Source organism: Myotis brandtii, unplaced genomic scaffold (assembly GCF_000412655.1).
Source record: "Myotis brandtii unplaced genomic scaffold, ASM41265v1 scaffold317, whole genome shotgun sequence".
Lineage (NCBI taxonomy): Eukaryota > Metazoa > Chordata > Mammalia > Chiroptera > Vespertilionidae > Myotis > Myotis brandtii.
The window spans coordinates 152,864-179,757 of NW_005362155.1; the positions used below are offsets into that span (position 1 = coordinate 152,864).

General features: G+C 42.5%; 1 protein-coding gene across 1 annotated transcript in view; it reads left to right on the top strand.

The window, feature by feature from the left end:
• Window positions 1–15,207, top strand: part of LOC102239093 (eukaryotic translation initiation factor 3 subunit C) — a 43,485-nt gene extending 28,278 nt beyond the window's left edge. The window contains exons 6-23 of the mRNA XM_005870320.2: window positions 37–226; window positions 602–727; window positions 915–969; window positions 1,072–1,175; window positions 1,525–1,652; window positions 3,115–3,274; window positions 3,412–3,515; window positions 3,959–4,100; window positions 4,586–4,711; window positions 4,839–4,932; window positions 5,735–5,925; window positions 6,166–6,390; window positions 11,495–11,858; window positions 14,198–14,357; window positions 14,442–14,507; window positions 14,590–14,677; window positions 14,779–14,941; window positions 15,040–15,207. Of these exons, the coding sequence (XP_005870382.1) occupies window positions 37–226; window positions 602–727; window positions 915–969; window positions 1,072–1,175; window positions 1,525–1,652; window positions 3,115–3,274; window positions 3,412–3,515; window positions 3,959–4,100; window positions 4,586–4,711; window positions 4,839–4,932; window positions 5,735–5,925; window positions 6,166–6,390; window positions 11,495–11,858; window positions 14,198–14,357; window positions 14,442–14,507; window positions 14,590–14,677; window positions 14,779–14,941; window positions 15,040–15,122 (2,569 nt within the window). The 3' untranslated portion in view covers window positions 15,123–15,207. The remainder of the gene's footprint in view (window positions 1–36; window positions 227–601; window positions 728–914; window positions 970–1,071; window positions 1,176–1,524; window positions 1,653–3,114; window positions 3,275–3,411; window positions 3,516–3,958; window positions 4,101–4,585; window positions 4,712–4,838; window positions 4,933–5,734; window positions 5,926–6,165; window positions 6,391–11,494; window positions 11,859–14,197; window positions 14,358–14,441; window positions 14,508–14,589; window positions 14,678–14,778; window positions 14,942–15,039) is intronic.
• The last annotated feature ends 11,687 nt before the right edge of the window (window positions 15,208–26,894 follow it).

Below are 26,894 nucleotides of genomic sequence, written 5' to 3' on the forward strand. Positions count from 1 at the left end.
GAATGTGTCCAATATGCTGTTGGTCTCCCAACCCAGGTTTGAGGAGTTGACCAACCTTATCCGGACCATCCGTAATGCCATGAAAATTCGGGATGTCACCAAGTGCCTGGAAGAATTTGAGCTCCTGGGAAAGGCGTATGGGAAGGCTAAAAGCATTGTGGACAAGGAAGGTGTCCCCCGGTTCTATATCCGCATCCTGGCTGATCTGGAGGACTATCTTAATGAGGTGTGACTCCTGTGGGGAAGGGGATTCAGAAGGGGATTGTGGACCTGGGGCCTGCTTCTAACCCACTTCAGGGATCATATCTCCTCTTGGTGGTTTGTCCTTATATACAGTGTTTCCCAGAACACAAGGAATAGGGGGATAAAGTAAGGAGAAGGACCTTTTTTAGCCAAGAATTTTAATTGTATTTACTTTCACATTATCTCTTATTTGTGGTTTTGTCCTTTTAGTGGTGATATGTAAAGGGTCTTTTAAAAATAACAGGTGTAATAAGTAGTACGGATAGTGTGCAGATAGACTAAAAAATGGTGGTAAAGCCTGAAATTTAGGAAATACTATTTAGTCTCAGATTCCTTTTTTCTCTCTTCTTTGCTTTAGCTATGGGAAGATAAGGAAGGAAAGAAGAAGATGAACAAGAACAACGCCAAGGCCTTGAGCACTCTGCGCCAGAAGATCCGAAAATATAACCGAGATTTTGAGTCCCATATTACAAATTATAAACAGGTGGGGCTGCTAGGCGCAGACTCTTTGAACTGTGGGGACAGTGATCTCATGACTGAGACAAAACATTTGCAAATGGGAGATGTGACTGGAGAAGGAGTCGTGACAAGACTCTAGGGTAGAGGGGTAGTATGGTGTGGTGGTTGGTCGGCATCCTTAATTACGGTCTCATCTATTTCCCTCTTTAAAGAACCCTGAGCAGTCTGCAGATGAAGATGCTGAGAAGAATGAGGAGGATTCAGAAGGTGAGAGAGAACACCCTTATTGCAAATGGTTAGGAAGTCTAAAGTTAGTGGGTCCCTTGGCCTGGTTTCTTGGTTGTCCTTCAGCCTTGCTCTTCCCACCAGGCTCTTCAGATGGGGATGAGGACGGAGTCAGTGCTGCGGCTTTCTTGAAGAAGAAATCAGAAGCTCCTTCTGGGGAGAGTCGCAAGTTCCTCAAAAAGATGGAGGTCAGAGCCAGGGTTATAATGAGGGGTGATTTGCTTCCCATGGGCCATTCTTGGGAGAAGAAAAGACTCATAGAACCCTAGGGTTCGGAGGGGTTGGTTTAGTGGAGTGTGGTTTGAGAACAGACTTCCTCTTGGATCAGAGCACTGAGTGCACTGGAATATGGAAAACTGGATTCTGGGGCAAGTCACTACTCTCTGGCCCTGGTGGTCCAATCTAGGTCTTAATATCCTGATTCCATGAAGAACCACTCTTGTTCCGATCTGTAAGCCTCTGAAACGTGTGTTATGGGAGCAGAGAGACTAGTCAGTCTCCCCATCTTGTCCCTACTGATCCTTTTTTCCCTCCAAGGATGAAGATGAGGACTCAGAAGATTCAGAAGAGGATGAAGAGTGGGACACAGGTTCAACATCTTCTGACTCAGACTCAGAGGAGGAAGAAGGGAAACAGACCGTGCTGGCCTCAAGATTCCTTAAAAAGTAAGAGAAGTGGTACCTCGCTACAGTGGGAAGAGTAGGACACCTTTAATCTTCTTGAAGGTGGTTGCTTCTTCCATGGAGTCCTTTCAGGTTGTAGATGCCAGCTGCTCCCTTTTCACAAAGGGATATCAGAGTCAAGTACACTAGTTGGCTAAGCTCACAAAGCTAATGTGTCCTGAGGATTGGGTTTGAAGGCTCCAGAGTCCAAATATTTAACGATGACATTATTCACTACACGTGGACTGAATATAAATCTCAGTTTGGCACTGATTCATTGCAATGTTGGACAAGCTGCAGAACATTTTCAGTCTCTGGTTTCCTCATCTGTAAAATGGGATGGTACTTAACCCCATCTCAAGGATAGCTGCAAGAATAGAGAGGTGATATAGAGAAATGGCTTAGCCCAGTATTGAAATGGGAGCTCTTAGTGATGGTAGCTATTATTATCTTTATTTCAGAGATCTTCTTAGTGTATACCGTAGTACTTCTTAGTATATAGCAAGCCTTCCCGAATTTTACTGGGACAGTCATAGAATTGGAAAACTTAGTCTTTTATTTAGTAGCTGTACAACTTTGGGTAAGTTACTTAACACTCATCGATCAGCTGCTTCCTGCACTTCCCCTATTGGAGATGGAGTCCGCAACCCTGGCATGTGCCCTGACTGGAGTCGAGCCATGACCTCAGGGTTCATGGGTCGACACTCAACCACTGAGCAACACTGACTGGGCAACATTGCTCTTTTAGTAGGCAGAACTGTTGCTGCTTTTGGTGTTGGCTTTTCTGCTTTTAAAAGTTGGCATTGCCCTAACCGGTTTGGCTCAGTGGATAGAGCGTCGGCCTGCGGTCTTAAGGGTCCCAGGTTCGATTCCAGTCAAGGGCATGTACCTTGGTTGCAGGCACATCCCCAGTAGGAGGTGTGCAGGAGGCAGCTGATCGATGTTTCTCTCTCATCGATGTTTCTAACTCTCTATCCCTCTCCCTTCATCTCTGTAGAAAATCAATAAAATATATTTAAAAAAAAAAAACTTAGGAAAGTCTTTTTACTAGCCACCAACTAATCAACTTAAAATTTGTTCCCTGGTCAGTGTGGACAGAGCAGTTAGTATCAGAGAACAACTATATTTCTTAGGGATTCTCTGGGAAACCTTAGAGATTAGCTGTGGAGCAACATGACAGGCTATTTCTGTGTCTGCAGGGGCCTGGTTACCTCTGCCTTATTAGAACAGGCTATATTGTTCCCTTCATAAGAATCCCTCAGTGGGTGTAAAATGGTGACATACCTTGGGAAGTCATCCAGCAAATTCAATGCTTAGTGGTCCTTGTTGAGGTTATGGTTAACTTTAGGTCATTCTTGTAGAGTGTAGCTTGGATGCAGGACTCTACAGAGGAAAGAAACTTCGTGGTAGGAAGAAGCCTTAGGGAGAAGGGGACTGGTCTCTCATTTCCTGTGTCTCCCGGCAGAGCCCCGGCCACAGAGGAGGACAAGAAGGCTGCTGAGAAGAAACGGGAAGACAAAGCCAAGAAGAAGCACGATAGGAAATCTAAGCGCTTGGATGAGGAGGAGGAGGACAATGAAGGCGGGGAGTGGGAAAGGGTCCGAGGTGGAGTGCCCCTCGTTAAGGTGAGAATTTTAGAATTAAAATGAGTTGGGAAACAGTTTGGAAGAGCATACAGGCCCAGTCTGATTGGGTTGGGAGAAAAGTTAAGGCAGGAACGAATTCCTGTTAGCTTGCACATGACAGGATCTGTGTTGCCTAGGAGAAACCAAAAATGTTTGCCAAGGGAACTGAGATCACCCATGCTGTTGTCATCAAGAAACTGAATGAGATTCTGCAGGCACGAGGCAAGAAAGGAACTGATCGGTGAGATTCGTGGATCCGGGTTGTGGGACTACAGGGTGAAGGCTCTTTTCTCTAAGACACAGGGTGGAGGTTGAGCCTGTTTTGGGAAGATGTGTGCGTGTGGCTCCATAGAAGGAATGGTCTTCATAAACCATCCCAGTCCATTTTCTGCTGTTTACTCTCCCTTTGACCTTAAGCCAATCACTTGTCCTCTTAGGACTGTTCCCCATCTATAAAATGGGAATAATGCTCACCTTCTTTAGTCACTCAGTGACTAAAGAGGATGATAGCTTGTTAGCATCAGTGCTGTTTCTGTTTGAAATTTATAAAGGAGAAGCAAGTATACAGGAGTGAGGATGGGGGTATTGGGAATGAGGCTGCCTTGTGCAAAGGAAGCATGCTGTATGACAGGATGAGATTTTTTGACTTGTCTTTGACGCCTCACCCTGTTCTGGACCCTCTAGTGCATCCCAGATTGAGCTGCTACAGCTGCTGGTTCAGATTGCTTCTGAAAACAATCTTGGGGAGGGTGTCGCCATTAAGATCAAGTTCAATATCATCGCCTCTCTCTATGACTACAACCCCAACCTGGCTACATACATGAAGGTGAGGGCAATAAAGAGGAGCATTCCAAGGCTGAGCTGGTGGGTTAGGGGAAGGTGCTTAGTGTCTTAAAACTCAAGGGCTGTGGCCCTAACTGGTTTGGCTCAGTGGATAGAGCGTCAGCCTGTGGACTAAAGGGTCCCGGGTTCAATTCCAGGTAAGGGCACATGCCTGGGTTGCAGGCTCGATCCCTGGTCGGGGGGCATGCACCGGGTTCAACAGGTAAGGGCACATGCCTGGGTTGCAGGCTCGATCCCTGGTGGGGGGGCATGCAGGAGGCAGCCGATCAATGATTCTCATCTTTGATGTTTATCTCTCTCTCCCTCTCACTTCCTCTCTGAAATCAATAAAAATATATTTAAAAACCTCAAGGGCTGTGGAAACAGTCTTAGTAGTTGAAGGCTCTGTGTGTTCTGGTGAAGGGGCTTTGGGGAGGCACCTGCTCATTCCCCCTGCACACCTCTGACTGCCATCTGATCTCTTGGCAGCCTGAGATGTGGCAGAAGTGCCTGGATTGCATCAATGAGCTGATGGACATCCTGTTTGCAAACCCCAACATCTTTGTTGGAGAGAACATTCTGGAAGAGAGTGAGAACCTGCATAATGTTGACCAGGTAAAGAGAGGAATTGGCAGGCTAATTGGAGATGTGTATGTTGTCTGCTTTGAGAAAGCTTGATGGAAATAACGATTAAGTTTGGACTGAGGTATGGGCTGGTTGGTTTACTACTTTATCTTTTCAGCCACTGCGTGTCCGTGGCTGTATCCTAACTCTGGTGGAACGGATGGATGAAGAATTTACCAAAATAATGCAAAATACTGACCCTCACTCCCAAGGTGAGCCTGAGCAAGCATGGGCATCAGTGAGAGGAAATGTGCAAGGACTAAAACTAAGGATTATACTAAACGAGCATTTGGAAAGCCAGTTTTTTTCCCCAGAGCATTCACTCTGGAAGGCCTGAGATACTGGGTCACTCTCCCATAAGTTCTGATTCAGTGGGGCTGAGTGGGGCCTCAGATTTGCATTTCTAACATGTTTCCAGGTGGTGCTGTTGGTCTGGGAACCACACTTTGGGAATCATTGGGGTACGGCCTCTGCCCATTTGGCTTGTTTAGCTTGGATCAGGGACATTGGGGTGGGGAAAATACAGGACATTTCCAGAGTAAAATGTGAATGCCCACATGTACCCACTGAGTCAAGGGTGTCGCAGTGAACAAGGCAGCTAGACGCCTTCATGCTCATTGAGTTCACATTCAGTGCTGGGGGACGGCAGTAAACCTTTGTTTTTTCCCAAATAAAATGAGGTAATTTTAGATGATATAAACTCTGAATTAGAAATTCAAATTGGGACCTGTGCTAGAGCCTCGAAGAGTAGCAGCTTTAGATAATGGTTGAACAGAGCATCCTTAGGTAGAGGCCATTTGAGGTGAGATCGGAATGAGGAGGAGGGGGAGTATGTCAGGGGAGGAGTTAGCAGAAGAGAACACCTAACAGGAGGAACAGAAAGTGAGCTTGGTGTGTACCAGGACAGGATCTGATGGGTGCAGAAAACATACATAGGCAACTGGGTTGGTCAGGGACAGGTGACTGAGAAAGCCTGGGTGCCTGACTGAGCTGAGGATGTGCTCTCCCTGCCAGAGTATGTGGAGCACCTGAAGGATGAGGCGCAGGTGTGTGCCATCATTGAGCGTGTGCAACACTACCTGGAAGAGAAGGGGACCACTGAGGAGATCTGTCGTGTCTACTTGAGGCGCATTCTCCACACCTACTACAAGTTTGATTACAAGGCCCATCAACGGCAGCTTACCCTCCCTGAGGGCTCCTCAAAGGTGAGTGCTTGGCCAAGTGTCGGGAGAGGGATATGTCAGTCTGTCCTACATATCTGTCAGGAGTTGGTGGCAAACCTTCCTTCCCTGGGAACTTCCTGAAGTGGAACTTCCTAGGGTGAGGCTGGGTGGAGTCTCATATTTGGTTGCTAATGCCTAAGCCATTTAGAGCCACTGTCTTTGTTGGTACCTCCTCTTCCCCTCACCAAACAGTAACATCACCCCCGCTCCCCTGCCCCCCAGTCTGACCAAGATCAGGCAGAAAATGAGGGCGAGGACTCAGCTCTGCTGATGGAGAGACTTTGCAAGTACATCTATGCCAAAGACCGCACAGACCGAATTCGCACGTGCGCCATCCTCTGCCATATCTACCATCATGCCCTGCACTCCCGCTGGTACCAGGCCCGTGACCTCATGCTTATGAGCCACCTACAAGACAACATTCAGCACGCGGATCCTCCAGTACAGGTAGGATGAGGAGACGCTCTGGCTTTAGTGGCAAAGGGAAGACCAGGCCAGGTCCCTATTGGAGCAGAGTGGCTCAATCAAATTAGTCACTTTGGCTGATTCAGATGTAAGTAAACCTTTGGTCTTTCCCAATTGCCAGCATTCTTTGATCCTCCTGCATATTAACATTTTATTGTACTGGTCCAACAGCATTAGAGTCCTGTGGGATAGAGATTTGGGTTCAACTAACATTTATTATTCCTATAATGTGTCTACTTCGGAACATAAGGTGATCATCTTGTTTAAAAAGGTGAAAAGAACTCTTTAAGAAGTTGTCAAACCAATTAGAAGACAGGGATCCAAATGTAGTGTGATGTGTTGGGACACAACAGTGGAGCAACTAATTTTGTGTGTGGCTGCATTGTGAGGATATTTGAAGCTGTGTCTTTAAATGTGTGCTTAATATAATTAATACTCATGTGGTGAACATTTGGTGAACCTTTCTGATGGTGGTTTTTAAATAGCACTTTCATTTGTTCTTTTTTACTTCATTGTATGAATCTTTTTCTTTCTTTTTCTTTCAATTACAATTTACTTTTATATTAGTTTCAGGTGTACAAAGTGTTTCCCCCTGATAATTCTGGTGCCACCTGGCACCATACATAGTTGTTAAAATATTATTGATTATATGTCCTCTGCTGTACTTTACATCTTATGACTATTTTCTAACTACCAATCTGTATTTATCAATCCCTTCACCTTTTCACCGAGTCCCCCAATCCCTCTCCCCTCTGGCTATCATCAGTCTTCTCTGTATCTATGTACCTGTTTCCGATTGGCTGGTTGGTTGGTTGGTTGGTTGGTTGGTTTATATTGTTCTTTAGATTCCACTTATAAGTGAAATCACATGGTATTTGTCTTTCTCTGACTGATTTTACTTCACTTAATACTTTCTAGACCCATCCATACTATCACAAATGGTAAAATTTTCTTTTTTGTGTCAGAGTAATATTTCATTGCATAAATGTACCACAGCTTTTTTATCTGCTTGTCTATTGATGGATACTTGGACTGCTTTCATAGCTTGGCTTTTGTAAATAAGGCTGCAGTGAACATGGGGGTGCATATATTCTCTTGAAGTAGTGTTTCGGGTTTCTTCGGATATATTCTCAGAAGTGGAGTCACTGGAGCATAAGGAAGTTCCATTTTAAATTTTTTGAGGAACCTCCATACTGTTTTCCATAGTGGCTGCGCCCATCTGCATTCTCACCAGCAGTGCACTGGGTTTCCCTTTTTCCAGATCCGCTCCCACACTTGTTGATTTACTGATGGTAGCCATTCTGACCGTTATGAGGTGATATCTCATTGTGGTTTTAATTTGCATTTCTTCTCTGATGAGGAATGTTGAGCATCTTTTCATGTCTATTGGCCATCTGGTTGTCCTGTTTGGAGAAGTGTCTATTCAGGTCCTTTGCCCCCTTTTAAATTGGATTGTTGTTGTTTTGATGTTGAGTTGTATGAGTTCTTATAAATTTTGGATATTAATCTCTTATTAGATGTATCACTGGTGAATATGCTCTCACATTCATTGACTTTTCATTTATTTGATGGTTTTCTTTGCTGTGCAAAAACTTTTTAATTGGATGTAGTCCCATTTGTTTATTTAGTCTTTTGTTTCCCTTGCCCAAGAAGATATATCAGAAAAAATATTACTAAGAGAAATGTCCAAGATTTTGTTGCCTATATTTTCTTATAGGATTTTTATAGTTTCAGGTCTTACATGTAAGTCTTTAATCCATTTTTAGTTTATTCTTGTGTATGGTGTAAGAAGGTGGTGCAGTTTCATTTTTTTGCACGTATCTGTACAACAACATTTATTGAATAGACTCTTTAGCCCCATTGTATCCTTGCCTCTTTTGTTGAATATTAATTTTGTTGGCTACAAAGGTGTGGATTTATTTCTGGACTCTCTATTCCATTGATCTATGTCTGTTTTTATGCCAGACCCATACTGTTTTAATTACAAGTTCTTGATCTATTTTTGTCTGGATAGATTGCTGGTGTATTTCCAATTTGTGAATGAAGCTGCTGTGAACATTAATGTACAAATCCTTGTGTGGATATATGTTTTCTCTTGGGTAATACTTAAGAGTAAAATTGCTGCATCATAGTGTAGGTGTATGTTTAGTTTTATTAGAAACTGAGGTGGTTGGTTATGTCATTTCATATTCCTACCAGTAATGTGTGAGTGTTCCTTGTTACTGTTTTATATTGTAGGTCTTTTTTAATTTTAGCCATATTGGTGGTTGTGTAATGGAATCCCATGGTGTTCATTTGTATTTCCAAAAAAACTCTTGAAATTGATTATTTTTTTGTTGATTTGTCCTTTATCTGTCTTCTTTCATGAAATGTCTGATCAACTTTTGCTTACTGTTTTTGTTTGTTAATCCTCACCCGAGGATATTGATTTTCAAAGAGAGTGGAAGGGAAGGGGAGAGAAACATTGATGCGAGACACATCGATGGGTTGCCCCCTCACTCCCACATGCCCTGAGTATCCAGCCTGCAACGGAGGTATGTGCCCTTGACCGGAATTGAACACTCGACCCTTCAGTCCACAAGCTGACGCTGTGACCACTGACCCAAACCGGCTAGAGCAACTTTTGCCTATTGATTTTAAAGATTGGATTGTTCGTCTTTTTATTATTGAGTTGTAGGAATTCTTTACATATCCTGGATGCCAGTTCTTTATCAAGTCAAAGTTTTCCAAATAATCTTCCATTTTGTGCTTTGCCTATTCATTTTCTTAACCATTCCTTTTGGTGTAGTTTTTTTGTTTATGGTTATTTTCTGGGTCCTAGTGACAGAAACCTTTGCCTACTTGTAATTCATGAAGATATTCTTCTCTCTCTCTCTTTTTTTTTAAGTTCTTATGGTTTTAGCTTTCACATTTAAATCTGTGATTTTTGCATATGGTGTGAAGTCAGGGTCAGAGACGTCTATCCCCATTGTATTGCTTTGGTGCCTTTATGGAATACTACTTGACCCTTAAAGTGTGAGTGTATTTCTGGGCTCTCTATTCTGGTCCATTCATTCATGTTTTTGTCTGTCTTTATGCCATTATAATACTGTCTTGATTGCTGTGCCTTTAGAGTAACTCTCAAAGTCAGTGATAAGAGTCCGCCAACTTTTTTTTTTGCAATGATTTGGATATTTTGTGATCTTTGCATTTCCACATAAATTTTAGAGTCAGCTTGTCAGTTTCTACAAAAACATTTGGGATTTTATCGAATCTATAAAATAATTTTAGGAAAATTCACATGTTAAGTAACCATTGAACCTTTCAGTCTTACATGTTATCTCTTCATTTATTTTCTTCAGTTTCTCTCTGCAATGTTGGAAGTATTAGACATCTTTTAAAAAAATTTTCCTGAATATTATGTGATACCTGATGCTTTTGTAAATGTAATTTTTTTTAAAAAATCATTTTTCAATTGTTAACTTCCAGTGTATCCTACCATTTTGCTAAATTCACTTAACTCTAGTACAGTCATGCGCTTCTTAATGAGGGGAATACATTCTAGGAAATGCGTTGTTAGGTATAATGTTAGCTGTAGTATTTTGGTCAATATCCTTTCTCAGACTGATCCAAGTTCAATGAGAATTTTTGTCAGAACAGATACTGAATTTTGTCAAAAGCTTTTTCTGCATCTATTGAAATGATACATAGTTAATTTCTCCCTTGTTCTGTTCATTTGGTGAATAACCATGATTTTAGATTTTTATATAAGCCTTCATTCCTGAAATATATCCTACTTGGTCAAGATTTATTATCTCTTTTAAATGTTGCTAGATTTTGTTTACTAATAATTTTTAAGGTTCTTTGCATCTGTTTATGACTGATACTGACCTCTGTGTATTTGCTTTTATTAATACTTAGTCTTTCCCCCCTTAAAAAAGTCTGTGTTGCTTACAGTCTTTCCTTCTTAATTAGTGGCAGGTCCATTTTTCAGTTGCCGAGGTCAGAAACTTTGGCATCATCTATGATTCTTGTTTTTCTCTCACATACTACATCTGCTTCCCCAGCCATTTCTGTTCAGAATCCTTATCTGACCACTTATCACATTCAATGCTACCCTCTGGTCTAAGCCACCACCATCTTGGTCTCTCTCTGCTTCTGACCTTCAGGCTCTTCTTTAAAAAGAAACAATCAAACAAACAAAAAAAACTATTGGGTGTTTTTTTTTACATATGTCCCTTTTTCCCCCCCATTGACCACTTCTAGTCCACCCCCAAAGGCTATTCTTAATACAGTAGCCATATTAAATTACGTCAGATTATATCACTTACTCGCTCAAAACCTTCCCATGGTTTTCCATCTTAAAATCCTTAACCTGGCTTACATGGCTGTGTGCTTGCTCATCCTCTGGTTTATGATCACATCTTTTTTATCAGCCGTGGCCATTTCACATTCCTGTTCCTCAAGTACACCGGGCACAACTCTTGCACATGGCCTTTGCCTTTGCTTTTTCTTTTTTCTACAATGCTTTTCTCCCAGTTACCGGCAGGACTTGCTCCCTCTTTTTCTATTAGGTATTTATTTAAACATTCCCATCAAGATGTGGCCTTCCCTAGTTATCCCGTATAAAATTGTGAGCTCCCACCACTGCCACCACCACATAAACTCTCTTCATTTCCTCCTCTGCTTTATTTTCCTCCTTAGCACGAGTCCCACCTGTATGGCCTGTTTCCAGTGGTATTTCTTATTTAATATTAATTTACATTTTATAGTACTTTTTTTCTGCCTGGCACTGTAAAAATAATTTACTTTATTACTAATAACTCTGTAATGTACATACTATTATTACCCCCTTTTTCTTTTCTTTTCTTTTTTTTTATTAAATCTTTATTATTGTGGTTCTTCCTCCACACCCTGTCCCTAAAATGGAAGCTCTGTGATGGAGCAGGGACTTGTCTATTTTGTTCTCAATCCCATCCTATTGCCTGGTGCTCACCACATCAGTGTATCATTTGTTGAGTATTTGTATATTTGTTGAATGAATGAACAACTTGGAATGACTTGCCCCATCACTGTCACCTCTGAGTGCATCATCCTTTGCTCCCAGATCCTGTACAACCGCACCATGGTGCAGCTGGGCATCTGTGCCTTCCGCCAAGGCCTGACCAAGGATGCTCACAATGCCCTGCTGGACATCCAGTCAAGTGGCCGGGCCAAGGAGCTCCTGGGTCAGGGTCTGCTGCTGCGCAGCCTCCAGGAGCGCAACCAGGAGCAGGAAAAGGTGGAGCGGCGCCGGCAGGTGCCCTTCCACCTGCACATCAACCTGGAGCTGCTGGAGTGTGTTTACCTGGTGTCTGCCATGCTCCTGGAGATCCCCTACATGGCCGCCCATGAAAGTGATGCCCGCCGGCGCATGATCAGCAAGCAGTTCCATCACCAGCTGCGGGTGGGCGAGCGACAGCCCCTGTTGGGTGAGTATGAGGCTTTTTTTAAGTGTTTTTATTTATTTCAGAGAGAGAAAGGGAGAGGGAGAGATGGAAACATCACTGATGAGAGAGAATTATTGGTCGGCTGCCTTCTGTACACTCCTTACTAGGGATCAAGCCCACAACCTGGGCATGTGCCCTGATTATTGGTCGGCTCCCTTCTGTACACTCCCTACTGGGGATCAAGCCCACAACCTGGGCATGTGCCCTGACTGGGTATTGTACCATGACCTGCAGGCCAGCCAGGCTGTTCGTTGATTACTTTTAATAAAAGGATTAAGAGAAGCTAAAGGGAATAATTTGATTCTATTTGATTTAATGACATCTTCATAGAGAACCTTAAGGCATCCTTTTTACTTAATAGTTTCTGTAATCTCTCACCATAGGATACATTGTTCTGTCTTACAAATTAAGCTCCCTGCTTTCTGTTATTCTCTCATTTCAGTCTGCTTGTCAGCCTTACCTTTCTATAGAATTTATAATGCTTTACACCCCCACACCTTTAGAGGTTCTTCATTGCCTACAGAGTAAAGCTCACTCTCCTTTAGTCACTAAGTCAAACTCATGACCTGTTTCCAGTGGTATTTCTTATTTAATATAAATTTACATTTTATCGTACTTTTTTTCTGCCTGGCACTGTAAAAATAATTTATTCTTTATTACTAATAACTCTGTAATGCAGATACTATTATTACCCCCTTTTTCTTGATTCAGAAATTGAGGCACGGAAGTTAAGTGACTTGCCTAACTTTAACATAGCTGATGTGTGCCTCTCTAACCTTTTTTCCTCTTTTTCCCCTTCATGCGCATTATTTTTTAGCCAACCAACTAGACCCTTGGCATTCCAGAATCTAACATTGGCCCCTCTAATCACTTCTGAAAGATCTGGTCCATCAATCCAGCAGTTGAGTGAGTTGTGATTTCACTGGGAAAGGAATTTGAATTGTGCCCTTCCAGTGGGGTTGAAGGACTTGGCAAGTGAGTCAGGCTTACTGTTCACTGCCGCATCCCTTTATAGATTTGTCCTCTGCTGGCTGTGTGTGTGGCCTGTTGAAGTGCAGGTGCCCCTTAGGCAGATTTTGTTTGGCTTATGTGGTGATCCTTGCTTTGATTGGAAATTTCCAGTGAAAGCCTGTGTTTCCAGCATCTCTTAGTGCTCTCTAGTTCACCACAGTTCCTACCATTCTGTGTCAGTGCCTGCAGTGGAGCCAGAAGCCAGTTTCTATTTCAGCTCTACACTACTGCTTGGTTTGTAGAGAAATATTCTTTGAACCTCTCACCTTGCCTAATTTTCAGAAGTGATCAAATGGAAGCTAACACAAAAGGGTTGTGTGTCTTTCCTTATACTTAGCCCTATTCATACATTTCTACCTGGGCCTAAACCATGAACATGCTTAAGCTTGTTGTCCCTGTTTTAGGTTTTGCCCTGCTCATGGTTCCCTTCATCTGCCATCCATTTCCAGTCTTGGAGCTTTTATACTTTATTGTCTACACTGAATTCCAGCTACTCTTTTTTGCCATATCTATCTTCCTGGCTTATTTCTCACAACTGTATTTTGGGGCCCAAAGTCCAGCATATCAAACCCATGATTTATCAGAATTTAAATTTAAAGTGAGGCTAAATTTTTTTTATTTTTATTATTGATTTTTCACAGAGAGGAAGGAAGAGGGATAGAGAGTTAGAAACATCGATGAGAGAGAAACATCGATCAGCTGCCTCCTGCACACCCCCTACTGGGGATGTGCCCGCAACCAAGGTACATGCCCTTGACCAGAATCGAACCTGGGACCCTTCAGTGTGCAGGCCGATGCTCTATCCACTGAGCCAAACCAGTTAGAGCGAGGCTAAATTTTTTTAAGAAAAGGAGTGAGCCACTTTAAAGAAAAATAAACTGATAACAGTGTGATATATAGTAGATATGGCAAAAATCATGAAGGTGGTATGAGAAGGAAGAAGTTGGATAACTACCATTCCAGTTGAGATGTTAATTTTTTTAGGTCAAGGATCCTTATAAGAATCTGATGAAAACTATGGACCCTTTTTCTAGAATAACATACATAAGGATACCCAAAGCAATTTGTCAACATTTTCAAGGAGGTCACTGGTTCCCTAAGCACATCATGGACTGATTTAGTCTAAATCTAAATCAACCTATTCTGATAGTAAAGGACTTGTGCAATCACATGGCTGTTTAGTGGAGAGATGGGAAGGTCTCCAGGCTGGTTGTTGGCTCTCCCAGCCTGTGATCCTCCTTGAACAGTGCTTGGGGCCAGAACCCTGGTGCCGGGTTTTCCCGGTCCCTGCCTCATTCCCAACCTTTCAGGCCCCCCTGAATCAATGAGGGAACATGTGGTCGCTGCCTCCAAGGCTATGAAGATGGGTGACTGGAAGACCTGCCACAGCTTTATAATCAACGAGAAGATGAATGGCAAAGTGTGGGACCTTTTCCCTGAGGCTGACAAAGTCCGAACCATGCTGGTTAGGTGAGCCGAGGAGGGGAATGTGGTGAGTGGGGAATAAAAGACTGATTGGTCTCCTTCCCTGAAGATCTGTTCTTTATCCCATAGGAAGATCCAGGAAGAGTCACTACGGACCTACCTCTTCACCTACAGCAGTGTCTATGACTCCATCAGGTAGGATAAGCCCTGAGGAAGCAGAGCGGCCCCAGCTTTGTGGTCACAGGTCCTAGTTGCTCCCTGTCTTCTTTCTCCCCAGCATGGAGACACTGTCTGACATGTTTGAGCTGGACCTACCCACTGTACACTCCATCATTAGCAAGATGATCATTAATGAGGAGTTGATGGTAAGGGCCAGGGGTGGTAAATGGGCAGGTGAGTCATGGCGAGTTTGGAGTGGAGGGGACTGATCTGTGTCATGTCCCTATCTCTGGCTCATTCCCATCAGGCCTCCTTGGACCAGCCAACACAGACAGTGGTGATGCACCGCACGGAGCCCACTGCCCAACAGAACCTGGCTCTGCAGCTGGCGGAAAAGCTGGGCAGCCTGGTGGAAAATAATGAGCGGGTGTTTGACCACAAGCAGGGTACCTATGGCGGCTACTTCCGAGGTGAGTGGTTCCATCCCCTCTGCTCTCCCAGCGTCCTGACTCCCTTCCTGTCTCTCTGCTGGCATTCACTCCCTCCCCTTCCCATCTCTCTCCTGCAGACCAGAAGGATGGCTACCGCAAAAACGAAGGCTACATGCGCCGGGGTGGCTACCGCCAGCAGCAGTCTCAGACAGCCTACTGATCACTTCTGCCCCCGTGGCTAGACCATTCAACAACCTTTAAGTCCTAAACCACATCCCAGTCATTAAAGGTCTATTTAAACTTGTTATAGTTCCTGTTTGTCTGCATGTCGCCACAGAGGTGTTTAGGCAGTTCATTATGCTAGTTTTATTTCTTAGCTTCTACCATATGACAGGCACAAGGCAGAAATAACTTGTACATATCTCTGACTTCAAAGAGCTTGCTGCTCTTTTGCATTTAACAGAAAATTGTAGCAACGTGATAAGTTATAACAGGTGTGAAGGAAAGCTGGTGGATATTTGAGCAGGATATGACTGTGGGGCATAAATATCAGAAAACAAAATGGAGTGGGCTGTAGTGATGGCTCGTCCTTGCAGGTGGATTGGTGGTGGTGCACCATCAGGAAAAGGAAAGTTTGCCTAAACCTGTGTGAAGTGTGGTCCTTGGACCAGTGTGGGCCTGCAGTTAGAAACTTCACCGTTATCATGACAGTGAAGCATGTGATTGTTACCTCATCTGTGACAAAACAGGCACCACAGTTAAGCATAGGCACCGAGAAACTTCGCCGTTATCATGACAGTGAAGCATGTGATTGTTACCTCATTTGTGCACTGTTTTCAAAAGTATTGATGTACAGTAAATTGGGAGCTTTTTAAAAAAGAATACACCATATTTGAGAAGCATTGATGTAGGCAAAGGAATAAGAGCAAGTGCAAAGGACAGCGTGGTTTTTATTAAAGTGTATGTGTAGAGGACAAAGACTTGAAATGCTTTGGACTTGCGGAAACAAAATTCACAAATGGATCCAGTTTTAAGAATGGTCGTGGAGCAGCATTGTAAAATATGAAGTTGGAGGCAGAGAGCCAATCAGAAAGTAAAAAGCATCTAAAGCCAGGATGGTTAGGATCAGAGGTGAGGGATTGAAGAAGGATATAGGTAACAAGCTGGACTTTCTGACCAGTTGAACCTAAGAGTAGTAGGAGTTTCTTGACTTAAGAATGACAGATTCTCTTGATGGGATATATAGGTGATAGAGCCGTTATCAAGAAGTAGTTGGAATATTCTTTGTGTTTAGGAACACAAGAACAACAGGATGCAGGGTGGGCTGATACGTTGAATTTGAGGTATTTGGGGCATAAGCAAGGCAGCTGGAAATGAGTTTGGTATGCATATTAATTAGGCTGTAAGCTGTGCTGCTATAACAAGGGGACTCCACAGTATTGATGCAAACAAAATAGAGTTGTCTCTTAAACAACATGTGTTTAAACTGGGCTGTCCACTTATACACAGTTACCAAGGGACAACTTAAGTTTTGGGGCAGGGGGTCAGAAGTTATACACAGATTTTCAACTGCATGGAAACTTGGTGCCCCTAACTCCCATATTGTTCAAGGGTCACTGTCATTTACTTCTCATGTGACAGTCCAGGGATCAGGGAGTGGTCTAGGCTTAGGGTTAAGCAACTGTTAAACAAGATCATCTAGGGATTCAGGGTTCCACTGTCTTACTGCTCCACCAACCCCTCTCTCTCCCCCCCCGCCCCTTGGTGGTTCTCATCTACATGGTTAAAGCTGGCATACCAGCCCCACATCCTTGTTAAAGCCCATAGGAAAGGAAAGAGGAAGCAGAGGGCCTGGAAACTGCACTCTTATAATTGGCTAGAACTTAGTCTCGTGTATGCTTGCTACCCTGTGGGGATCACTAAGATGCCTCTAGCTGAATAGTTGTGTATTCATTTAAACTTGGGGAGATCTATAAATAAAAGAGAGTAGACACGGTGGGGGACAATTATTAGTCTATCACAGAAGGGAGAAAACAAAAGGTTTTGAAGTGAGTGGTTTGTAAGTGGTTGTCAAAAGTATGGTAGTGGGTCCTGGCCGGTGTGGTTCAGTGGTTGAGTGTTGAACCATGAACCAGGAGGTCACAGTTCGATTCCTGGTCAGAGCACATGCCCGGGTTGTGGGCTTGATCCCCAGTAGGGGGCGTGCAGGAGGCAGCTGACCAATGATTCTCATCGCTGATATTGTGCTCTCTTTCTCTATTCCTCTCCTTTCATCTCTGAAATAAAAATGTTTAGAAATAAAAAAAGAAAAGTTAGTCTCTGCTAGGCTATCCATCCATGTCTCTCACATCGAAGTTCCTCTCCTCTGATGTTATGTGAGCCCCTGTCTCCGTTCTGATGCTCTCTGCTGGGCCCAGCTTGAGGTTTAGCCACTGTGGAAAACAATATGGCAGTTTTTCAAAAAGTTAAATTTCCTTTCCACTCTAAAAATCAGTGGGAAAAATATCCTCAGGGGAGTATTAACAAAACAAAATTTTAAGCAAGTTTAGATGAAAAAAAGATAGTGTTTTGAAAACAAAGTAATTTTCCAGTATGAGTTTGAGCATATCTAGATGAAACCCAGTAGTTGTGCAAATGAATGCAGATTTGAGCTCACAAAATTAACTTCTCAAGATGAGTTAATTGTACAGATCCAGCTGAAAAAATAGTCTGTGAAAATGAGATCAGATTTAAGAGTTCTCAAAAGAAGCTTCCCAGCACATCTAGAGGATAAAAAACAATTTTTGTTAAAAGCAAATCTGGATAAACAAGAATGAAGCATTTGTTGTGAAAATTAAGCTCAGATTCATAAATTCTCAAAACTAACTTCCTGCCATGAAGTTGAGCAAATGTAGCTGACACAGCTGTTTTTGTGAAAGCAAGTTCAAATTCACAAATTCTTCTCAGATGTAACCTCCCAGCATCAGTTTGAGCAAATTTAAATAGAAAACAACAGTATTGGCTCTGGTGAAAGTACAGATTTATGAGCTCTCACAAGTTGCTTTCTAACCTCTAGTGCTGGCCAAGACATAGGCACACTAAAGCACCTCTCTCCCACTGATTACAACTAAAACTTGGGGAAAATAAAATTACTTGAGGACGGGAAAATAAAAGCAGTCAGATTAGGGAAAGGAGTCCAAACTTAATCCATACAGAAGTGTTTCCTGGTATTTTCTTTTTCGTGGCTTTTACCTCTGAGGTCAGGTTGCAAAACCCTAAAAGAACCCATCTTAGCTCTAGCCAGATGTCCAGGGGAAGGGACCCTGTGAACGAGAGAGCATAGCATGAAATCTATTTTTTTCTCCGACCTTTGAAGGCAGGCGAAAGTTGCAAGACAAACAGTTTGGCCCTGGCAGCTAAAATTGTTTTCCAGCAGAGCAATCAGGAAAGGGGACACTCAGAAGAAGGGTAATCATTTTATTTTTCTCTTCCTGTTTCACCCAAGGGTGGCCCTGCCATAGAGCTATAACAGTAGTGGTGTGACAGGCGGCTAAAACTTCTAAAGAGCTCTGTCTTTCTGACAAGAAGTTAAATTGCCTGCTGAAACAAAAATATTCATGAGGGGATTTTAACAGAATCTTGAATCTCACAGCATAATAGTCAAAATGTCCAGGATACATTCCAGAATGACCATGTGACCACTTCTCAAGGGAAACATCCATTGACAGTTGCCAACCCTTATCAAAACTATATAGCAGCAAAAAAAAACTATATAGCAGCTATTATAATAACAGTACATGTGAAATAATATAAACATTTTAAATGCAAAGATTTCTTAGATCCTCAACAAAATACAAGCAAACTAAATCCAACAGTGAATTAAAAGGATTATACACACTTCTGGTCATGATGTCAGCATAGGTGAATGTGGTACTCGCATCCTCCCACAACCACATCAAAATTACAACTTAACTACACAACAGTCATCATTCAGAACCTCCTGAAATCTAGCTGAATGCAAGTTCTACAATTAGGAATTTAAAGAAGCCACATTGAGATTGGTAGGGGTGGAGATGCGGAATGAGCTAGTCCCACACCCACATGTGGCAGATAGAAATTAGGAGGGATATCTTGGCTGTGGGGGTACCCCCTGAGGAGCAAAGGCTCCCAGCCCAGGGTTTCAGTACCAGGAAAAGAAGTCCCCATAAACTTCTGGCTGTGAAAACCAGTGGAGATTTTGGCTACGAGGGCTGTTAGAGTCCCAGGCAGTTCCTCTTAAACATCCCAGAATAATTCAAAGACCTACATGTAAGGACTAAACCTGTAAAACTCTTAGAAGTAAACATAGGGAGAAATAGTTACAATACTGGGTCTGGCAATCATTTTTTGGATATGACACCAAAAGCACAAGCAACAAAAGAAAAAGTAGACAGACTGGACTTCATCAAAATTAAAAATGTGCATCAATGGTCACTATCAAGAGAATGAAAAAGCAACCCACAGAATGGGAGACATTTTTGCAAATATATCTGATAAATTCATATCCGGAATAGAGAACTCCTAAAACTGAACAACAAAAACAACCCAATTCAAAAATGGGTAAAGGACTTGATTAGACATTTCTCCAAAGAAGATATACAAATGGCCAATAATCACATGAAAAGGTGCTCAATGTCATTAATTATTAGAGAAATGCAAATCAAAACCACAATGAGATACCATTTCACACCCATTAGGATGGCTATTATTTAAAAACCAGCAACAAGGAGTGTTGTTGAGGATATGGAGAAATTGAACATCCATGCATTGTTGGTGGATATGTAAAATTGTGCAGCCACTGTGGAAAATGGTATGGCAATTTTTCAAAAAGTTAAACAGAATCCTATATAATAAAGGGGATATGCTAATTGACCCTCACGCTGTCACAAAGATGGCAGCACCCACAGCCAATAAGGAGGGAATATGCTAATTGACTGCCATGCCCTCAAAGATGGCGGCGCTCAGCCCCACTGGGGCGGCAGGTGTGCGGCAAGGTCAGGCCCACCTGCGGGCCCAGCTGCTCCCAGTGACTGCCTCCCGAGTCCCCCTAGCCACCCAGGGCTGGCCCGAGGTGCAGGCAAGGTGTGATGGGGCGTCACCTTCCCCTGGTGGCCGGGTCACCTCCTGACCCTGAGAGCTCCCGGACTGTGAGAGGGGGCAGGCCAGGCTGAGGGACCACCCCTCCAGTGCATGAATTTTCATGGGCCAGGCCTCTAGTTACCATATAATTTGGCAATTTCATTTCTAAGTATATACCAAAACAAATTGAAAGCAGAGATTCAAAGAGATATTTATACATTCAGGTTCACAGCAGCATTGTTCACAGTAGCCAGAAGGTGGCAACTGTCTATAAATGGATGAATGGATAAGCAAAATGTGTTTGTAGTCAAAATGTCCAGTATACAATCCAGAATTACCATGTGACCAATTCTCAAGGGAAACATCCATTGACAGTTGCCAACCCATGTCAAAACTATAGAGCAGCTATTATTACTACATGAAATAATAAAAAAAGACAAATACTGTATGGTTCCACTTATATGACATACCTAGAGTATTCAAAATCCTAGAGACAGACAGTACAATGGTGTTACCAGGGCCTGGAGGGAAGGGATAATGGGGACTTACTGCTTAATGGGTGCAGAACTTCAGTTTTGCAGGATGGAAAGAGTTCTGGAGATAGATGGTAGTGATAATTGCACAACAATATGAATGTACTTAATACTACAGAAGTTCCAGAGACATATCTCAGCTGTGTGGTTTGCCACTGAAAACTCTGGGGTTTAAACCTCAAGCTGGGCCCCTCGGCAGAGTGCACCAGAACTGAGAAAGGGGCTCACATAGCATCCGGCTGTGAAAAACAGAAGGGTTGCTGTCAGCCAGGGAGAGACGGCTGGAAATGCAGGCACCCTCTTAAAGGGCCAAAACACAAAATTTCGTGTGCAGCCACTCACCTTGGATTCCAGCAGAGGGAGGGCAGAGTGGACTGGAGCTGTGTGAGCATAAGCTAGGGTTGAGGGCTGTGGGGTTGGAACTCAGAAGGTGCTGGGGTCCAACCCCAGCGGGTCCAGGGGTCCCCAAAGGTGTGGACGGAGTCGGCAAAGAAGGAATGACACGGAGACAGCCTTCAGTTGATCAGCAGCCTAGTCAGGACCTCTAGCCAGGATCTCCAGCCAAAGTTCTGGTCGGAGTTCTGGTTAGGAACTGATCAGGATCTGATGTTTATTGTCTTGTTACATCTATATTTATACCAGCCGATTTTAATCCTGTCAATTTCTATTACAAAGGTTAGGGCGTTTCTTATCTCCATTCCAGGGAGTAAAGATTATGTAGCTTAACTACCCGCCTGGCACTTAATTAAGGGGTTGTATCCCCTCCCTAACCTCGGGGAAAAATCCCCACCTGGGGAAACAACCTTTCTCGGAGAGGTGACCTTGGTTAAAACACATGGCGCTTAAGGAGAGCAAACATATTAAGAACAATATGCTATATATGCCAGGTCCCTTGAAACATATGCTGTGCAGATGTTTCTTTCCTGCAGCGACTGTGTCAAGCAGCAAGGATGGACCGGCTTCCGGCAGGAAGGCAGGCATCCTGGTTTCCTATGCTGAGTCATTCCCTCATGCTGTGGAGGATATCTTTCTCAGACAGACCTTTGCTATCCAGGTTCTTTTTGACTGGGTAAAGGCAGTTGCCCAACCCTGTGGAGTTTCTCAGGCCCATTAAGAGACTGAGAACAAAAATTAGCCTCCAGGCAGAAGCAATTGCCCAACCCTGTTGGAAAACCTCTCTCACCCCACCTGTGGACAAACAATAGCCTGAGGCTACTCAAGACTGAATTCAACCAGTCTGCAGGCAGAGGTGGGTCTCTGGAGGCTTTGAATCTTTGTACTAGACTAGAGGTTGGGAGGTGTAGCATATCTACCTAATACAGTGGTTCTCCACCTGTGGGTCCCGACCCCTTTGGGGGTCAAACAACCCTTTCATAGGGGTCGCCTAAATACATCCTGCATATCAGATATTTACATTACGATTCATAACAGTAGCAAAATTACAGTTATGAAGTAGCAACAAAAATAATTTTATGGTTGGGGGTCACCACAACATGAGGAACTGTATTAAAGGGTGGCAGCATTAGGAAGGTTGAGAACCACTGACCTAATACATAGTCACAAATCCAAATAGGCAGCCAAAATAAGGAGACAAAAACACAACCTCAAAACAAAAGAACAAGAGAATTCTTCAGAAGAGCTAAATACAATGGAGATAATAAATTTATCAGACATAGAGTTCAGAATAATGATGGCAAAGATGCTCAACAGCATGAAAAAAGATATAGTAACTAAGAAGATGGACATAACACTAATGAACGCAGTGGAAGGAATACACAGCAGATTAGGGGAAGACGAGGATCAGATCAGTGAATTAGAAGATGATAGAAAACAATCAGAAAACCAAAAAGAAAAAACAATTAAAAACACAGGTGGCCCTAGCTGGTTTGGCTCAGTGACTAGAGTGTCAGCCTGTGGACTGAAAGTCCCAGGTTCAATTCCAGTCAAGGGCATGTACCTTGGTTGCAGGCTCCTCCCTAGCATGGGCCCTGGTCAGGGCATGTGCAGGAGGCAACTAATTGATGTGCTTCTCTCACATCAATGTTTCTGTCTGTCTTTCCCACCCTCTTCCATTCTCTAAAAAAATCAATGGGAAAATACCTTGGGTGAGGATTAACAAAAAAAACACAAAACAAAACAAAAACAAAAAACAGGAGAACAGTTTAAGGGAGCTGTGGGACAACATGAAATGTAACAATATTCACATAATAGGTGTGCTAGAAGAGAAAGAAAGTGAGCAAGGGATAGAGAACGTGTTTGAAGAAATAATGGCAGAAAAACTTTCTAACCTGATGGAGGAAAAAGTCACACAAGTCCAGGAGGCACAGAGAACCTCAAGCAAGAAGAACCCAAACAGGCCCACCCCCAGACATATCATCATTAAAATGGCAAAAATTAAGGACAAGGAGTGAAACTTAAAGGCTGCAAGAAAAAAGCAATTTGTTACCCACAAAAGAAATCCCATAAGGCTGTCAACTGATTTCTCATCAGAAACTCTACAGGCCAGAAGGGAATGGCATGAAGTATTCAAGGTATTGAAAAGCAAGTATCTGAAACCAAGCCAAAACCGGTTTGGCTCAGTGGATGGAGCGTCCGCCTGCGGACTCAAGGGTCCCAGGTTCGATTCCGGTCAAGGGCATATACCTGGGTTGCGGGCACATCCCCAGTGGGAGATGTGCAGGAGGCAGCTGATCGATGTCTCTCTCTCATCAATGTTTCTAACTCTCTATCTCTCTCCCTTCCTCTCTGTAAAAAATCAATAAAATATATTTTTTTAAAAAAAGTATCTGAAACCAAGATTACTATATCCAACAAGGTTATTATTCAAAATAGATGGTCAAATAAAGAGCTTCCCAGACAAAAAAAGACTAAAGGAGTTTATCACCATCAAACCAGCACTGCAAGAAATGCTAAAGAGACTGCTGTAATGAGAAGAAATAGAGAAACATAGACATACAGAATTAAAATGGCAATATATAAATACCTATCAATAACCTTAAATGTAGCCCTAGCTGGCTTGGCTCAGTGGATAGAGCGTTGGCCTGCGGACTGAAGGGTCCCGGGTTCGATTCCAGCCAAGGGCACATGCCTGGGTTGCGGGCTCGATCCCCAGTGGGGGTGTGCAGGAGACAGCCAAGCAATGATTCTCTCTCATCATTGATGTTTCTATCTCTCTCCTTCTCCCTTCCTCTCTGAAATCAATAAAGAAATATATTTTTAAAAAAAGAAAATAAGTGTCAATTTCTCTTTAAAAAAAAATAACCTTAAATGTAAGCAGATTAAATGCTCCAATCAAAAGACATAGGGTAGCTGAATGGATACAACAACATGACCCAATTATATACTGTCTATAAGAGACCCAACTAAGAACAAAAGACTTACACAGGATGAGAGTGAAGGAATGGAAAAAATTTTCCATGCAAATGGAAACGAAAAAGGCTAGGGTAGCCCTAGTTGGTTTGGCTCAGTGGATAGGGCGACAGCCTGTGGACTGAAGGGTTCCAGGTTTGATTCCAGTCAAGGGCACATGCCTGAGTTGCAGGCTTAATTCCCAGTAGGGGGCATGCAGGAGGCAGCCAGTCAATGATTCTCTCTCATCATTGATGTTTATATTTCTCTCTCCTTCTCCCTGCCTCTCTGAAATCAATAAAAATATATATTTTTAAAAAGAAAAAGGCTAGGGTAGTAATACTCATATCTGACAAAATAGACTTCAAAATGAAGGCCATTACAAGAGACAACAAAGGTCACTACATAACACTAAAGGGATTGATCCAACAAGAAGATATAACCCTGGTAAACATACATGCATCCAGTATAGGAACACCTAAATATATTTTTAAAACTTCTAGAGAACTTTAAGGGAGAGATCGATAACAATACAGTCATAATAGGGGACTTTAATATCCCACTGATTTCACTGGATAGATCTTCCAGACAAAAAAATTAATTAACAGCCCAGCCAGCATGGCTCAGTGGTTAAGCATCAACCTATGAACTTGAAGGTCATGGTTCGATTCCCGGTTGTACCACATACCTGGGTTGCAGGCTTGATCCCCAGTAGGGGGCGTGCAGGAGGCAGCCTATCCATGGTTCTTTCTCATCATTGATGTTTCTATCTCTCCCTCTCCCTTCCTCTGAAATCAATTTTTAAAAAATTTAAATTAATTAACAAGGAAACAGTGACTCTAAATGACACACTGAATCAGATGGATTTAATTGGCAGTTATAGAACATTTGACACAAAAGCTGCAGAATATACATTTTTCTCAAGTGCATATGGGTCATTCTCAAAGATAGACCAAATGTTAGGACACAAAACAAGTCTCTACAAGTTCAAGAAGATTGAAATCATATCAAGCATCTTCTCAGATCACAGTGTAATGAAATTAGAAATCAACTACAGTAAAAACACTCAAAAACATTCAAACACATGGAGGGTAAATAGCATGTTATTAAACAACTAGAGGCCCAGTGCACAAAATTCATGCACTTGCGGGCGGTGGGGGGGGGGATCCCTCAGCCTGGCCTATGCCCTCTCACAGTCCGGGAGCCCTCAGGGGATGTCCGACTGCCACGGAAGCAGGAGAGGTTCCCACCACCGCCACTGCGCTCACCAGCCTTGAGCCCAGCTTCGGGCTGAGCAGCGCTCCCCCTGTGGGAGTACACTGACCACCAGGGGGCAGCTCCTGTGTTGAGCATCTGCCCCCTGGTGGTCAGTGCGCATCATAGTGACTGGTTATTCTGCTGTTTGGTTGATTTGCATATTAGCCTTTTATTATATAGGATAGGATGAATGGGTTACCAATGAGATCAAAGAGAAATAAAAAACTTCCTGGAAACAAATGAAAATGAGCACACAACAACCCAGAATCTCTGGGACACAACAAAAGCAGTCCTGAGAGAGTTTATAGCACTACAGTCCTACCTCAAAAAACAAGAAAAATTAGTAATAAACTATTTAACCCTAAAACTTAAGTAATTAGAAAGAGAACAACAAGATGAATAACTATGTATTAGGACAAGTATAGTAAAATGTTAATGAAGAATGCTGTTCACCACATATTTCTTTCAACCATTTTGAAAACTTTCATAATACAAATTTTTGGAAATAAATGACTAGGACAATGGGTTTGAGTCGTTTCTATTTGAGATACCCATAAGATCCAAATGGAGATGTCAAGTAGGCAGTTGAATTGTACACATAAGGTTCAGGATACAGATTATGACTTGAGATATACATCATCAGGGTTTAGATCAGAGATTGGCAAACTATAGCCTGCCTGTTTTTGTTTTATTTTTATTGACTAAGAAATACTTGCTCACTTTTAGTTGGTTGAAAAGATCTAAAGAAGAATGACATGTGAAAATTATATGAAATTCAAACCTTAGTGTCTACATAGTTGTATCAGAATACATTCATGCCCATTAGTTTACATACTGTCCATCATTGCTACAACTGTGGAATTAAGTAGTTGGGCTAGGGACTATGTAAGCTGGCTCTCTCTTCACTTCAAACTGCTGCTAGGGGCACTACTGATGACAGCAACAGAGTTTAATGTGATGGTGTTTCGAGTGCCATGCATATTACCATACTGGGACATTTTTTAAAATTACCAGTTCGCCGAAACCGGTTTGGCTCAGTGGATAGAGCGTCGGCCTGCGGACTGAAAGGTCCCAGGTTTGATTCTGGTCAAGGGCATGTACCTGGGTTGCGGGCACAGCCCCAGTAGGAGATGTGCAGGAGGCAGCTGATCGATGTTTCTCTCTCATCGATGTTTCTAACTCTCTATCTCTCTCCCTTCCTCTCTGTAAAAAAAAAATCAATAAAATATATTTTTAAAAAATCAATAAAATATATTTTAAAAATAAAATAAAATTACCAGTTCATACCCATTATGTCAAAATAAAAAAAGTGGCACTCAAGTGTAGATTATTTTGTTATCAAATTAGATGGCAAAGGATTGTATTTACTTAATAACATTATTGGTATGCTAAATGAATACACTGACCTTACCAAATTAAGCACTCATCATAATATACCTAACTCACAGGAAAGCAATAGTCAGAAAAAATAAAAAATTTAAAGTCAAATATTTCACACAGCAGAATTTATTCACAAAAATAAAAAAGAGAGACTTCAACCAAGTCCAAGTAGCTGATTTGCTAACTAGACAAGGAACCCTATTTACTGATGGTGAGTTCATTAAATCATATTTGATTGCAATAGCCAAAGAAATGTGTTCAGAGAAAATAAAACTTGTTTAAGACTGTTAGCCACTAAGTGAGAACAGTCGCTCAAAGAACTGAAAAAGTTGGAAACAACAAGAACAACTTAAAAATGGGTGAGTGGCTCTAACCGG